The following is a 16,910-nucleotide window of genomic DNA, read 5'->3' on the forward strand; positions in this document are numbered from 1 at the left end:
TCACAATGCTGAGAAGGAAGAGAAAGTACTCACCCCTCTCTCTATTTTTTTTTTTTTTACAATACTCCTAGTTGGTTTCATACACACTAGATAGAAAATTGATGGAACAATTCCATCTGAATTAAAATATCAGTCTTCTCTGATTTTATCCTAATTGCAAGTTACATACCTGCCTTTTATTTCCTCTCCTTGTACTAGTTGTACAAAATAATGAGAGATGGACACACAATGCATTTAAAGCAGATTAGCAACATATTTTTTTTAAAAGACAAGATTCTGAATGATTATTTCTCATGTCTGTATGTCTACTAAGTGTGTTGATGCAGCAGTGGAACTGAAAAAGTGTGTTTATTATTTATTTATTTATTTATTTATTTAGTAGTTCGATTTATATGCCACCCTTCTCCGAAGACTCAGGGCGGCCTACAATGCATTAAGCAATAGCCTTCATACTTTTGTTTATACCTGCTTAGTAGGGCTTTTTGGCCCCCCCTAAGCGGTGTTCTTTTTTATACAAAGTCAGCTTATTGCCCCCACAAACCAGGTCCTCATTTTACCTACCTCGGAAGGATGGAAGGCTGTGTCAACCTTGAGCCTGGTGAGATTTGAACTCTCAGTAATTGCAGGCAGCTGGCAGCTAAGTGCTACTTTAACAGTAGCAGTTTAGTCTGCTGTGCCACCAAGGCTCTTTGGTGTTGCTGTAGTTCTCCCCTTCTTCCTCCAAGATTCAGTCAAACTACATAAACAACAGGCTGGTTTCCACCAAATAGGCAGCAGTGTGAATGAACAAGACTGATAACTTGTCTTTGGGTAAGAAATCATCCATTGGATGACAACACTCCTGTTTTCCTCTTAATGCAACACTCCTGTTTTCCTCTTAATGCAACACTCCTGTTTTCCTCTTAATGTGAGCACAACATTAAATGTAGAGTTCATCTGCTATGTTTAGATTGGGAACCCAGCACATCACCTAGAAGAACACAGGGCTAGAATTCTAGGCTGAATTGTTTCAGATTGAAGTTAGATTGAATTCCAGGATGCCAGAATGAGGAACCTTTGGCATCTGCCAGGAGCCCTCTGCTGGCCAGGTCACAACATTTGCCAGTTTCCCACTAGTAATAATTGGGAGGGTTGTTTTCTGCTGCTGTTTGTCAGGAAGGAGAGTAAAGTAACTGAGCCTCTTATCATACAGGTTTAAAACATTGAATCAACTTGAAAAACACAGCCCCACCCACTTCAATGATGAGCTTCATTTCCCCCTCTACTGTGGCCTCTGAACTCCCCCAATTTTCCTCCCAAAAGATATAATCCCAACCCAAGCAACCTTGCTTTCATGTATTTCTTTGATGTGCTTCAATGGGGATGCTAAGAAGAGGAGAGAAATCATTCTTTTCTTGTTGTTCTGATGGAGTTTTAAAAAAAAACCAGTTAATGTACTATTCTTTCTCCCTTTGCTCTAAGACAGTATGTCCATTGCCTTTTCATTTTGTGTCACACACAGTTCAACTCTTGGTATTGATTGGGGCTAGGAAAGGTAGGTCAACCTGCCATGGGATCAGTCTGTACCAATCAATGAAAGCCAGGTTAGTTTACATGAAACATTTTCCTAGATCTAAAGGCTCTTCTGCCCCAGTTGGAAAAAAAAAGGAAGGAAACACTTTTTCTACTTTTTAAAAAAGGGTAGAAAACTGACATAAAATGTCAAAATATTTAATCTCTTTATCTACAAACTCTTCCTTCCATGAAAAGCATTGGAAATGTTGTTTCCCAGCCCAAATGATACTTAATTCTATTTTCTATTTAAATACTTCTTATTCTATTAGCTCTGTGGGTGGTAGACACCAGACTATAGTTTTCAGAGCCATATTGCTTCCCTGGGAACTCATTCCTGTCCACTTATCTCTGCTTTCATTCCTGCAAAGCCAGGAGGTAAGTGGCAGCAAGATGTCAGCAAAGAGAACCGGCTGTCTGGAGCCAGGATGTTGCAGGATGATAAAAAGATCAAGACGGTAGTCACAGTCTAACTGATGTCCCATCCACTTTTTGATGTGTGTTATTGGAGCTTTGATGGCATGGTTATGGCCAACATTTTTTCTTTTTCACCTCCTTTTCCCCTGTGGGCACCTCTGTCTGGAGGGCAACAGTATAGGGACACTGAGCTATGCTCTATATTTTTAAGTTGCATGTAAGCACTTTGGTTTTTGTCATTTAAAGAGGCTCCTACTATATAAAGTTATAAAATTTAGACTAGATGGAAGAAAAAGGAGAACACGCGAAGCTTTTTTAACATTTCAAACATGCAGCGATAAAGTTCAAAATACTGATTTTGGACTTAGTTGACCAAAAGGATAAACCACGTGTCTATCCTAAAGATCAACACATTAACCACAATCACTCATACATTGGTTATCTCCCATTTGGATTGCTGCAATGTATAACATGAGGCTACCATCGAAGATTACCTGGGAACTTCAACTGGTCCAAGATGTAGCATTATACATGGTAAGGGGGGGGGCTGGACTTGCTCACGTAACACTTTAGTTACATGAGTTGCACTAGCTTCTGGTTTCTTTCCAGGTGCAATTCAAGATGCTATCCATCACCTTTAAAGCCCTGTATGGCAGAGAGCCAGATTATCTGCAGGACTGCCTTTCTCCAAGGGCATCTACCCATCCTACCAAGTAAAATGGGGTAGGCACATTCCTAATGTCTTCCCCTAAATATTGCCCTCTGATGGGAGCTAGGAAGCATACCTTTTTTGTGGCAGCCATAGCTATATGGAATACTCTGCCCCCTGAAGTTTGGCAAGGCTACTACCCTCCTAGCCTTCCACAAAACTTTGAAGATCTGGCTTTTCCCTCAAATTATGGTATAACATTAGGTAACTGCACATCAGAAGTTTGACCTGGTGCCAGGTTTTTTGTTTTTAGTTTATAATTTTAGTATAAATTTTATGCTGTTCTAACTTTTGATTGGGAGCCGCCCAGAGTTTGTTATAAGATGGGTAGCTATAGAAATATTTTAAATAAATAAAATTTCTATGAGTATTTTTACGAAGATCATAGGAAAGTTTTTTTTTTTAAATCTGCATTTCTGGAAATGCAAAATTCCCAGTAAACAAAACCAAGCAACCAGAAAGCTCTTCCTGCCTTAGGTATAAGAAAAAGATGTTCCTAAGAAAAATGCCTGAGGTTTTAAAAGAAGAAAGAAAACAAAGCAAGAAAAAAACCAAATACTTTTCTATTGCTTAAACTGCTGAGTCTCTTAATTCAGACCTAAAAATTATCAGATGTGTTTTTCCAAACACTTGTCATTATGACAAAACCATTTAGAGCAAGGTGGAATGGCTGTGAGAATTCTCTATATCTAGGCAGAATCTTGCTAGCATTCTTTAGGAGGACAGACAAATTCCTGTCTCAAACCCTGACATGTTACCTGAATTCTTGGCTAACCATGCTAACAAGATGAGCCAATAATCTGATTCAATATAGAGCAATTGTCCAAATTTTTAATTCAATATAGCCAGTGGTGGGATTCAAGTAATTTAACAACCAGTTCTCTGCCGTAATGATTTCTTCCAACAACCAGTTTGCCAAACTGCTCAGAAAGTTAACAACTGGTTCTCCCGAAGTGGTGCTGAACTGGCTGAATCCCACCACTGAATATAGCCTTTTCTAACTTTCAGGTAGATTTGGTGACAACTCCCATCATCCCCAGCCTGAATGATCATGCTGTTTTGGGTGAATGGATTCATAATTGAATACATGTGGTGAACAAATTGGACAACTTCCTTCCCAGAGCAGCAGCTTTTATTCATCCGTTTGCTTTAATTTTTCCTAATGATTCTTTTCTTCCCCCTTCTTTTGTTACCACATACAAAGGAAGACCATTTTTTCCATAGAAAGCATTATAAATCATACATTGTACATTATTCTGTACAATGTATCATGTATGATAGAACAGCTGCAAGATGGGGAGGGGTGAATCCACATAATTTAATACAGGAGAGCCTGTTTTCCTTTTTTTTTTTTTACTGGTATTCTTTCTATTCTTATTTTAAATATCTTTGAACATCCTTGAAGACTGAACACTAGGAGTTCAGTCTTCTTTTTAAAAAGAACTCTCACCCAGATTGCATTAATATAAACACATTAAAACAAATGACAAAAGCTAATGAGAAATGTTCCTGGAAGCCTACCTTAGAAGACGTTCTTCGTTGAGGTTTTTAGGGAAAAGTGCTACTCTCCACTGCACACCAGCGACCCAAAGTTATTCATAACAGGATCCCCATGTTTTTAGCAAGGGGGACTGTCCTTTTGGTGAACTTAAGGTTTTTAGAACTTGGGTTGGGCAGTCCCAAAGATCTCTCCAGGACCTTCTTTCCTGTGTGCTGTGTGTTGTAGAATTCTCATGTCTTCCTTTGTAGCATGAGAAGCAGCTTTCCATTAAAGGAGATCAGGAGTAATTAGCTGCATTATTTTGACAAGTTGGCTGGAGCAGTTCCTTTTCTTAGGCTCCCGAGGAAGGGACCACGAAGAAAGGCAAGAGGGGAGTGAGAGGAATGAGACTTGATTCATGCAGTTGGAGGGCCTTTCCCAAACCCTGCTTGCAGCTTGCAAAATGCATCTCTTGAAACTTCATCTGCTCATACAATGGCAGCATGCAGAAGCATTCTTTGCCAACCAGACAGAGGTATGGAGAGGCCATCCAACAGCAACAGGGACTGCAAATGTTTTAGAATGTGTTACGGATTTGCTTTACTCAATGTACAAAATCAACCATTTGGTTAGAAAGATGAATAGATGTACAGACAAGAATGTATATGAATGAGATATACAGGAATACATACAGTCTAAATCTAATACTTTCTTACATTCATATTTTGCTGCCTTATGCCCTTGACATATGCTTATTTGGAGAGAAATATCGGCCTACAGACCATAAAAAACAATCAAATGGACTAAAAGAAATCCTATTGATTGCCATGAAGCTTAATCATATCAATAATCTGTTCTGGGAACGGATCTACTCTTGTCTGGTCTGATTTAAGTTCCATCTACCACTCTTCTGTAAGCCCCACTAGGTAAACCAGACAATCGACTCCATGGGAAAACTAGAATTGTACTTTATTGACTTAGATTACAAAAGCAGAATCTTGCAAGCCTGACTCTGTTTTACATACATCTTCACCTTCTCATATTCCCAGCAGGGGAGAGGTTGTTTTATTGCTTCTGAATATTATTTTGCTTGCCAAGACTTTAAGAATGTTTCAACCCCCTTTGCTTATGTAATGGTTCTTGAATATTTCTGCCAAGGTCATCTCTTTTGCTCTTTATACGTTCCTCCCCAAAAATGAAAACCCTGTTTTCCAAGCACTATAGGATCACAAGCTGAGCTTCTAAATTACACTTAACAGTAACAGTAACTCCATTGAGAAATGTGGGGTTCATTCCCATATAAATATGCACAGAAATGAGCTGCAAAAATCACATTTATAAGGCTACAACTTTTGGATAGGAATGTGTGTTTGTGTGTGTAATATAACTAGAATACTAGCTAGTTGTCATCTATTTTTTTTGAAGAATCATATCATGCTATAGCCTATTTACAAATAATACAATGTTGTTTTATGTACAGGTAGTCCATGACATATGATCACAGTTCAGTCCAAAATTTCCATTGCTAAGCAAGGCAGTTGTTAAGTGAGTCGTGCCCGCATTTTATGACCCTTTTGCCATGGTTGTTAAGCAAATCATACAGATGAATCACGTGGTCTTTAAGTGAATTTGGTTTCCTTCATTGATTTTGCTTGTCAGAAGCTCCTTACAAAGATTGCAAATAACAATCTCAGGTACCCAGGACCCATGCCGGTTGCCAAGCTCCCACAGTTTGATCACGGGACTGGGGATATTGCAATGGTCATAAGTGTGAGACATAAATCACTTTTTTCAGTTCTGTTGTAACTTTGAATGGTCATTAAATGAATTATTATAGAGGACTACCTGTATTATGAGATATTTTAGCCAAATGAGGGTTAAACCATAGGCACTGTTGTGTCCTGTCTGAAATGCATTATTGATTAAATCACTGAAGCTGGCCATAGCAGTTTTAGAAAACATACCTATTTCTTGAAAAACCTATCCTCTCAGCCCAGCTATACTTACCTATACTTGTTCTCAGATTACAATCTGAAAGAACAAGATTCAGCAAGCAGCTTTGCTGAAAGGTAAGATGATGATAAATTTATTAATATATATAATCATTTATGCCATCAAATAATAACATCTGCCTATCCTAGGTCCTTGATGGATGGATAAAAATGTCAAATCCAGTCTAAACATCTGGCTGACTGTTCCACAAACCTTAATAAGAATATATTAAATTAATATGCCACCCAACTGCTAGCAACTCTGGGTACTTTACAAATTATTAAAAACATTTAAAAACAAAGGAACAGTAGAAAAACAAGACAAATCAAAAGAGCAGAGATGGCAGAGAGAACAAACATAATGGAAATAAGGAAAAAGAAAAAAAGGAGCATCAATCATGCTCCCAAGTGGCCTGGGCGAAGAGCCACTCTTCAGAGTCCTTTAAAATCCCAGTAAGGCAGGGGCTGTTTGAACCTTTGGGGGAACTTCATTCCAGAGGGCAGACACTGCTAGAGAGAAGATGAGCTTTCAGAGTCCTGATAGCTGGCATTGAGTAAGGGATGGAACCCTGGGATTAACCCTGTCTTAATTTGCAGGTGTCAATCCTGCAAATTAAGCCAACCAGGCAGGTAACTATGGTCCCACAAATAACCATGCCTTGTTTTTGGATTTAGCGAGTGAAAAACTGAGCTGTTGATCAGATGCATATATGATGTAAGCCATACTGTGGTTTGTTTGGTATGGGCTTATTGTGTTGTGTGAATGCAGCCAATTTTGGTTTGTTTCATCAATGAGGCATGACAAAGAAAACATTGGCTTAGCATAATGTGTGAATCCAGGCACTGCCTGGGATGAAAAGCCATGTATCCCATCAAGTTAAAAGAATATAGAGCCGTTAACAAATATGAAGAAAAAAAATACCTTGCATGGATTCAGAGAACCTAGCTTGTCCATTCTACTAACTGCTGTCATAGATTTGAGCTAGCTCCAAATTGAACTTAGACTAACAGGACAGAAATATCCTTTAAAGAGAAAATAACAGACTAATACTATTCATAGAGTCATATTTGATTATCTAAGATTGGTTTACCTCCATCTCTCTCAAGAACATACAGGTCAGTCCTTGTGTTACAACCACAATTGAGCCCAAAAATTATGCTGCTAAGTGAAACATTTGTTAAGTGAGTTTTGCCCCATTTTACAACTTTTCTTGACACAGTTAAGAATCATTGCATTTGTTAAGTTAGTGACATGGTTGTTAAGTGTATCTGGCTTCCCCACTGACTTTGCTTGTCAGAAGGTCGCAAAAGGGGATCACATGACCCAGTGGTGAAATCTAAAATTTGTTACTACCGGTTCTGTGAATGTGGCTTCGGGGGGGGGGAGATAATGTGACTGGGTGGGCGTGGCCAATTTTTTTTTTAACTTTTAAAACCATTTTTTCTACAACCTCTTTGGTGAAGAGGTTGTAAAAAAATGCTTTCAAAAGGCTCTGATAATCCTAGCTGAGTTGCCTGACCGGCAGAGGCTTTTATAAAAAGCCTCTGCCAATCAGGCAACTCAGCTGGGATCGTCAGAGGCATTTAAATGCCTCTGACGATCCAAGCTGAGCTGATCATCAGAGGCTTTTTTTTTTTTTACTTTTAAAAGCATATTTTTGGCCGAAGAGGTTGTAGAAAAAATGCTTTTAAAAGAAAAAAAAAAAGCCTCTGATGATTGTGCGGCTCAGCTGGGCATGGGGGGGGGATTTTTGCTACCAGTTCTCCCAACCACCCGCCTCCATCGCTACCGGATCAGGCAATCCGGTCTGAACCGGGAGCATTTCACCCCTGACATGACCCCCCAAGACATTGGAGCTCTCATAAATATGAACTAGTTGCCAAGCATCTGAATTTTGATCATGTGACCATGGGAATGCTGCAATAGTCGTTCAGCCTGTTGTATCTTTGAATGGTTACTAAATGAACTGTTGTAAGTCGAAGGCTATCTGTATACAAAATCTTGTAATAGTTGCATTTCTTAGCTGTCTCCTTATCAAGACAGAAGAATGAGAGTTGTGTTTGCCGGGTGGGGATAAAGAAAGCCAAGATGCTGGCTATGATCATGTGATCAAGGTCCCATCTATTTTTCTGTACAACATTAAAAAAGATGGGGGCTTTGATAACCTATTTGTGGCTGCCGTTTGCCTTTTTTTTTTTTCTTCCATATCACGGTGAACATTCCTGAACACTGTTTTTCTTTCATTACTGCTGTGACCCCAAGGTCATTTCTGAATATACAGTTCCACTGGAGTAGTTCTAATTTTGTTACTGTAAAAATATCAAAGGCCTAAACACCCAGAACAACTATTGTGTTTCCCTGAAAATAAGACCCTGTCTTATATTTTTTTGAACCCCGAAATAAGTGCTTGGCCTTATTTTCGGGGATGTCTTATTACTTTGGGGCGCGTGGAGCTCCTCTTGCCATCTTACCTGACTTCCAGCTCTGTCTCCCTAACCCTAACCAGAGGAAATGGCAGGGACCAGCTGTGCATGTGTTTAAATATTTTCGGGGAGGGCTTATTTGGGGGGGGAGCTTATTTTAGCACATGCACTCAAAAGCCCGATTGGGCTTATTATAAGGGGATGTCTTATTTTAGGGGAAACAGGATAATCAGTTACAGTGTTTTCCCAAAAATAAGACTCTGTCTTATATTTTTTTGAACCCTGAAATAAGCACTTGGCCTTATTGCCATGCACGCAAAAGCCCAATTGGGCTTATTATCAGGAGATGTCTTATTTTGGGGGAAACAGGGTACCTACAACATCAACCACAGTTCTCAACCTATTGTCCACCAGGTGGCATTGGGAATACAGCTCTTCCCAGACAATAAAATTTATGGGAGTTGAAAACCCATATAATAGGATATAGATTTCCTAGAGTTGAGGTCAACTCCTGGTAATCACACAGTCACATTCAGAATTGTATTTTTAATAACCTGCTCTATCCTACAGTCTTGGGATCTCCTGGTGTTAAGCCATAAATAGATTAACAGGTTCAACCCAGCTGCTTCCAAACCAGCCCATCAGTTAGTCAATGGCACTTGCTGTGGGCATGGAAATGTAAACAAGAATTTCATCCACCCTCTTCGAAGAAAATTGCTGCCAGATGCAACCTTTTTGTGTAATTTATATACTGCTGTGTCCCTCCCTAATGGCAGGGAAATTAGATAACTTTGTAATTGATGTGCAGCCTTATTTTTCCCCTCCTTCTATCTTTTTCTTACTATTGTTAATACTGGGAAGTTACTGATTGGTTTCAATAGGAAGCCTGTATGGAAGCATTTGGAGACTGACAGAATACAACAGGTCCAAGCTACTACACACATGCACTTGGGTTAGGCTGTACACCCTAGTAGGAACAGTATGTACAAGCATAGAAAATAAAGTTGTTTTTTTTTTAAATTTGATTTATATGCCGCCATTCTTCGGAGACTCAGGGTGGCTTACAGTGCGTTAAGCAAAGTATTGAAGCCCTCTAATATTGTTTCAAATTCTGAGCCTTCGTGCTCTACTCCCATCCATCCTCTATGGCTGTATCTGGGCTACAAAACCTGATGACTACCAGAGGGCAGCAAACAGTCAATGTTTCTGTGTCTCACATTCCCATCTAACAGTTGTCTGATTTGCTACTTGAGTAGGGCAATTTGAAGTACACAGTTTATTGCAACAGTGTTTCTTCAATTTGTGAATTAAGGGATGACATCCTTCTTTGGAGTCTGTATTCCAAAGCAGTTTTGTACAACTTTATATGCTCTGAGACATCCAGATGGAAATAAAGCTCCCAACATTTCTGGAAGAAACCAGACTGAGGACAGCTGCTCCAAACTCAAGATCATCCAAATTTTGGATGTATTTTGTTGCTGCCTAGGTCAGATCTAAGGTAGGGGTAGGTGTGTTGGTACAGTGAATTGTGGGAATACTTCATGAGTAGTTGTGGTGCCAGAGACAGGTGTAGATGATGCAAAGATCTAGGTGTACAGGAGAAAAGGGGGTGGGGAACAGCTGTGCGAGTGGAGTTGGCCTATTTGCAGCAGGGGCACTGGCTATTTTCTCAATAGAGATGTTTAACAGTGTCATTTGGCCATCACTGTGTCTCAGTATAGCTTTGCTTCCCCATCACCACACTACTAGTAACTAGTGGCTAAATGATCTATAAAATAGGGCTTCTTCTCTCTCTCTCTCTGAACTACCTGGAGAGAGAAAGCCAAAGTGTAAATGCTAAGCCGTACGGGCCTTTCTCCCAGCCAGTGTATTTCATATGCCTGCCGTCCCACATTGCTTCGAACCGTGTGGCCCAGATAGGCTACCAGCACGGGGCATGCGCGCTAAAGGCTAAAGTGTGAATGCGGGGGCTGGATCGATCTGGAGCCCCCTTGTAGCTTTGAGGCAAGTAGCCCACTTTCGCGTGCATTGGCAATGAGGCAAAGGGGGGATATCCCTGTTTTTGGCCACCCAAGTCGAGACGAGACGTTTACACTTACGCTTCATCCTTTAAAGCGCGCGCGGGCGCGCACACACACACACACACACACATGAAACAAAGCCAATTAGAGATGTAATTCATCTCGTGTGTGAAATGAACCAGACCACAGAGAGCGAGCGAGAGAGAGGCGGCGGCAGGGAGGAAGGATATTAAGATAGGGCTTGTTAAATTTGAGCCTCCAGATTAAAATAACGATGCAGCCAGAAGGTTGCAAAAGGAAGAAGGGAAAGAAAGTATTTTTCAGTGGTGAATCTGGGAAATGAAATCAAGGAAAGTGTGAGCCATTTAAGGTTTTGGAGACTTTTTACCACCTTTTTACTCTAAAGTAAGCCCATTTGAAAATCTTACCTGTACCGTACAAGAAAAGCTTACTGAGAAATGGGGCGGGGCACCGATAAATCGTGGGCAAAGGTGATGAATCCATTTCCATTAGGCAACTTCTGTTTCTCTCCCTCATCAGCCATACCACCATCCCTTATATTTATAAACAACAGGTTTTCCCCAGACTGGAGTCTGGGCTGAAAAGTCCTGTCATGAAAGGAATTTCATTGTAATACATCTGGAGGTTATCACGTGGCGCTAAATTAATGTGTAAATTTATACTAAGTTTGAGAAGAGTAACATAGTTTAGAGTGCTTTTAAGGACATAGAATGGAGATTTAAGTAGATTGTTTAAAATGACAACAAAATTGGACCTATGCAGATCATTTTTAAGGCTTCTCTTATCCATTTCCTAAGGCAACATGCGTTGTCACGGTTAGTTTAATTGGATTTTACTCAATTAAGTCAATATTCGGATTCGCAGCAGGTTACACTGAATATTAAACTAATCATAGCGGGTGGGATCGCACAGCGTGCTTGGCTAAAACATGACCGGCCAGTAAGTTCACGGTTTATTGTGCAACCGATGACTGAGAGCACTCTAGCTTTTCCCAACCTGGCGCCCACCTAACGGGGTCTCCCTGCAGCTTTCTCCCCAGGCAGCTTTCTGGCCAAGGACACCACGCAGAGAAGGTTGAGGCTTCTCTACGCAATTGGTACGAAGGAACTGAGTATGACAAGAGACCTTTTATAGCAAAATATGTATTTTATTACTAAGTTATATACTAAAAGTAGGAAGATGTTTCTTGTTGAAATACACAACTAAAGCCACTTATTCAGAAGCATAGCTAACAGTGCAGTCTTGTGTATTTGCATTTCGGTGTAGATTCGGTATTCCCCATGTAGCGAGTATGACAATAATTGATGATGATGTGCCATCAAGTCCATGTCGCCATTCCCAATTACGTGTCTTCCGCTGGTTAGGAATCTTGGTTAATTAGGAATCCAAGGTCATCCGGAGGATACCGTATGTTAGGGGAACACATGAAGTGGCTAAAAGCCGAGAGGTGTTTTAACTGCTTCCAGGATTTCCTAAACAGTTGAGTGCTTAGTATCCCACATCAGGCCAGCAAAAAGATCGTGAGAAATCATTAGCCAGCCGAGTTTCCCACTTTGGCTTCTCGGGGTTGCCGATTGTTAACACGTCTGTCGCATTGCAAATGGGGGAGGAGAGGGGACTAGAGGTCCACACGTGCCTTTGGGAGGAACTGAGACTTCTTTGGATCAGAGCGCACTTTGATGTCTTTGCCGGGCCTGCTAAAGTGGCTGAGGGATTAGAGTCTTCGCCAGGGACGCTCTCGGGTAAAACCTCAGCGGCCAGCCCTAGGCAATGTTAAAAGATCCGCAGGAGTAAACTATTGGCGTTCAGGGCGCAGCAGGCGGTTGCGAGCGAAGAATCGGCTTCTCTAAGCCTTCCTAACACGGCTGCCGTGGCAACACTACCCCTCCCTCCGTGTAGCACAGAGCTGAATGGAAACGTCCTTTGCTCCTCTGCCATTGGCCTACAGATACCGACGTAGGCTGCTATTGGGCAGCGTAAAGGGGAGAGACCTCCTTTAGGAATGTACTATGGCTTGTCTGGTATTTTTCTCTCCTGGGGTGGGTGAGAGGGAGGGAGGGAGGGAGAGAAGAGCGGGCAATACCTTCCCTCTCTTGCTCTGCGAGGCTAGAGGCCGCACTCGTGTGGATGGGGAGATGCAGCGTTTTAAACTTGATGGGCTAAGGCCCTGCGTGCCAAGCGAAGAGACCACCGCAGCCCACCCCGCCAGATCTGCGACGGAGGGAAGCCCAGCCTTGTGTGCATAATCCAGAGCCAGCCAGTCACGTGAAACCTGTAGCCCGCCTCCGCGGCCTTCCCCCTCCCTTGTCTGAATGTGCGGTCTTTTCTAGCTCCCCTCCACTTTTTTTCTTTCAATGAACACGCGCAAGTTTGTTCCTTAAAGCAACACTCCCCCGTTTCATGCTTTCGCGGAGCGCTATCCTCTGCTAAGATTGGCGACGCAAAACGTGGATACGCGCACCTATGTCGAGAACGTTCAAACAACAACAAAAAAAAAGCTTGTACGTTCCTCGGACAAGAGTTCCCCGGTTTAAATTCTTCATGGCGGATCAAATAACCAAGATGGGCACGTGCGAAAGAAAGTTCGTCAAAATAATAGGCAATCGGGGAGAACAGAAAAAATAGGAAATCGACCCCCTTGACGTCACTTGTGACGAATTACCAAAATTAAATTGTTAGAACACGAAACGTTGGTTAAGCGCACACAGCTTCGTACCGTTTTCTTTTAAAAGTCCAGCGTTTTGAACGCACAAAAACGGGACTGGTGGAGCATTTTCTTTAAAGCTCTTAGCGGCAGTAGTGTTACGTGTAAGCGAGTAACTCGGCTATTCCAGTTTTTAAATTCACTGTTTCAAGTATTAAGGATTTGTTTGTGGTCTTTTTCTTAGCACGGCTGGTTGTTCTTGTAGGAACGCAGATTTTTCTTTGATTCAAAGAGAGAGAGAGAGAGAGAGAAAGGGGGAGACCGCAGGATCCACCACCCTGTCATTAATTGTGCAGCCCTGGGAATTCAGCTTGGACCTCCCAGGAATCGTGGCTGCTTGAGGCCAAGGCGCCTCCAAAAGGACTTTCTTGAAGGGCTCCGGATATCATTTAGTCTCTTCTTTCATGCGCCTCCCCCAAACCAATTCATGAAAGAAAGAAAGAAAAAACTGTATTTTAACAGGTCGCACCGTGAAGTAATCCTGATGTGCTCTTTGTAAAAACGCCTCCCTTTTAAAAACAACAGCAGCAACGTCCTTTCCTTCTTAAAACCCAAAGCAAACTTTTCTTGAAAAGAACCGAGGGGGTAGGGAGAAAAGAGAAGCATTCCTTAATGGAAGTATTGCATGGAAAGAGGGCTGGATCTCTTTAAGGCTCCCCTGAAGTTGGAGATGCACACACACAAGGGTAGCCTGCCTGGGTGGTCTCTCTACTTTGGTGAGCTGTTGCTAAGCAGCTAATAATAGTCATGTTTGCTGAGTAATTTCTGCCCTCTTTGAGCCAATCGCAGCCCAGAAACTGAAGCCATCTGACAGCCCCAGGGGCGGGATTTCAGCTCTTTTTCCCTTTCTCTCCCCTCTCCCTTTCACCCCTCCTCCTCCTCTTTATCCAAATGGAGAGAGTTCCTTTTTTCTCCCCCTTCTTCATCTCATCTATTGAAGCAAGGGAACTGCTGCTGGCTGCTGCCGCCGCTGCACACAGCAGAGGAAGAAAGAGAGCGCGACGCACGCATCTAGGAGAGAAAGAGCGGGGGGAAAGCAGCCGGGAGAGCTCTTAGAGACAGCTCTGCGCCCAGACAGAATGGTACAGCGCACCGAGACAGAGAAGCAGCAACAGAAGCAACGGCGGCGGCGGCTCTTGTGAGATCAAGGCTTTCGCCAGGCTTCGCTGGTGTGGCGAGAAAGAGAACTCGGGCAGAGTCCGGCTTGGCTTCCAGCAGCAGAGCGGCGAGGAGCCTGGAGAGCAACTCGAGCCGCAGGCGAAGCGGTCCGGGGAAGGAAGGCGAGCGCGCTGAGATTCCCTGGCTCCGCTTACCCGCGCACCCTGGATGTGGGAAGCAGCAGCGGCGAAGACCTCCGGATCCTCGCGAAATGTTGCAATGGAAGGCTCGGGGTCTGACTCGCCGGGAGCAGCTACAGCGGCAGCAGCGGCAGCAGCGGCAGCCAACGCCGTATGAAGCGGTCTGTCAGCAGCAGCAGCGAATCTCCGCCAACCCAGCCAGTCCCCGGTCCCTCTGGATCGTCCCGCAGCAGCAGCAGCAGCAGCAGCAGCAGCGCGCTGGGGGGAACCTCAGAAGACCCAGCCTTTGGGTCGCCAAAACAACAGCAGCAGCCGCGGCGGCGGCGGCTCTCTGGCGGCAACATGGCCTCAGCTGTTAATGCCTCGGAGCCGGAGAGCAGCGGCGACTGTGGTGGTGGCGGCGGCGGCGGCGGCGGTGGAGGAGGAGGAGGAGGACGAGGAGGAGGCGGCGGCGGCTGCAGAGTGCCAGATCGGCCGGGGAGAAGCGGCAGCAGAAGGCGGAGAAGGATAGTGGAGAACAGACGCGCCGCGCCGCCCGATCTGGAATATCTGCAGCGGCCAAGCTACTGCGATGCAGGGTTCGCCTTGGAGCAGATAGCGAAGGTGCTTTGTCGAGATTTCTCGTTTTTCTGTCTTCCAAATCTCATTTTCCCATAAGCGCCAGTAAAATGCTGAAAAGTGGGGTTGGGGGGAGGGAGGGAGGGAGGATGTTCTTGACTCCCGAAAGGTAGAAAGGCAGCCCTTCGTCCCTCCTACCTTGTACTGTGCTCGTTTTTCCAGCGTGTTGGTGGGTTTGCAAATCATCTAATCGCGTTTCCCCGGGAAGTGTGTGTGGATGTATGAATGGGACTTTCCTCTCTGTTCTTCACGAACGAGGCACTCTTCTGTCTACCCCGAGAAAACTTTCAAAGGACTTTGATTTTCTATCCAACCCTTGAAAAAAAAAAGTTTTGCCCAAGAAAAAGAATTCTAACGTTTTCCAAACCAGCACTGCTCCCCTCCCCTCTGTCCCTGTTATCCGGTTTAAGTGTGATTTCCCTCCCAAGAAGGCTCTCTTTTTCAGTGAATGTCGTGTTTCTTTTTTAGCGGTAGGGCAGAGAGTGAAAATTGTAAGCAAATTGCTAACTTCCACCTTTCCCGTCCTGGTGGAGATAATTCACCCCCCCCCCCTTCAGTACTCGAAGGAGATAACAGATTTGCCAGCGCCTTCGCTTCACTTCGCAGGGGACGGGGAGAACAGCAGCAACAAAAAGCAAAGGCAGCAGTAGTACGTGAATGAAAAGATGAGTTTGTTGGTTGATTTAAATATAGAGAAAGCATCCGTGTGGCTGGTCCCTTCCATTCCCCAATATTGTGGCAATTTATAGACAGATGCTCGGTTTCCAAAGTCGAGATCATCCCAGCGACGCCCAAATGGCAATTGTAGACTGTAATTCTTAAATTTAGGAGGTTGCCAGCGCGGTGGGTAACCACGTGGGGAGCCAAGCAGGAGCCTAAGGAAGCAAGGCGGGGAAGGGGATGGCAAGATTCGCAGGGAAGCGGGCTTCAGCTCTTCCAGAAGGGGGTAGGTGGGGTAGGGAAGGGAGAGCCGCCTTCCTCCTCTTCTCTAGTCCATCCCAGGATTGTTTGACAGGTCGATTTATATTCCGGTGCTGGGACGATCGTTCTGGGCTGTAGCGCTATCCCGGCTTGAACTGAAGGGTCCCAGAAGCGGTGGTGTGTTGAGAAGGAGCGGATCGGGCGGTCGGAGGATCCCCCTCCTTGCAAGCCGGAGGGTAGGCGGATGTGGGAGGCGGCGGGGCGTCTGCCACGCTTTGCAGGTTGGCCGGCCTGCTCGGCTGCCCCGGTGGGTCCCGTTCCTGCCACGAACTGCCAGGCTGGGACCCTCCTCGAGCTGCTTTTCTTGCCGGCACATTGTGCTTTTCTTTGGGGGCCGGTTCGCCGGACTGCCTGGGCGTGCGTTTCTTTCCCGATCTCAATTTCTCCCCCTTTTCCTTGCTTTTCTAGGGGAGAGCTACTGGAAGAAAAGCGCCGCTGTGGCTGAGAGCGAAATTTCAGAGACTGCTATTTAAACTGGGCTGTTACATTCAAAAAAACTGCGGGAAATTTTTAGTGGTTGGCCTTCTGATCTTCGGGGCTTTTGCGGTGGGATTAAGAGCAGCCAATCTGGAGACCAATGTGGAGGAACTCTGGGTAGAAGGTAAGGATTGATCCCTCGCCTGGCTTCTCCTCCTCCTCCCCCTCCCAAATGACAGCGGGGGTGGCTGATGGAACCTTCCTTTCTCTCAGGGGCA

The 16,910-nt window shown here is 44.0% G+C and overlaps 1 protein-coding gene across 3 annotated transcripts in view; it reads left to right on the forward strand.

The window, feature by feature from the left end:
* PTCH1 (patched 1) overlaps positions 1-16,910 on the forward strand; it is a 114,362-nt gene that overhangs the window by 3,521 nt on the left and 93,931 nt on the right. For 2 of the 3 annotated variants that reach the window (XR_015732730.1, XM_034410089.3), the window contains exons 1-2: positions 14,185-15,219; positions 16,624-16,816. Coding sequence is in view for 2 of the 3 variants with exons in the window: in XM_034410089.3 (XP_034265980.2) it covers positions 14,770-15,219; positions 16,624-16,816 (643 nt within the window). In the remaining variant the exon portion in view is untranslated. Of the gene's footprint in view, positions 1-14,184; positions 15,220-16,623; positions 16,817-16,910 lie in introns of those variants that run through there. The other variant, XM_034410087.3, reaches the window with a different exon arrangement.

The sequence above is a fragment of the Pantherophis guttatus genome, chromosome 2 (genome assembly GCF_059756535.1).
Source record: "Pantherophis guttatus breed Tessera chromosome 2, ASM5975653v1, whole genome shotgun sequence".
Classification (NCBI taxonomy): domain Eukaryota; kingdom Metazoa; phylum Chordata; class Lepidosauria; order Squamata; family Colubridae; genus Pantherophis; species Pantherophis guttatus.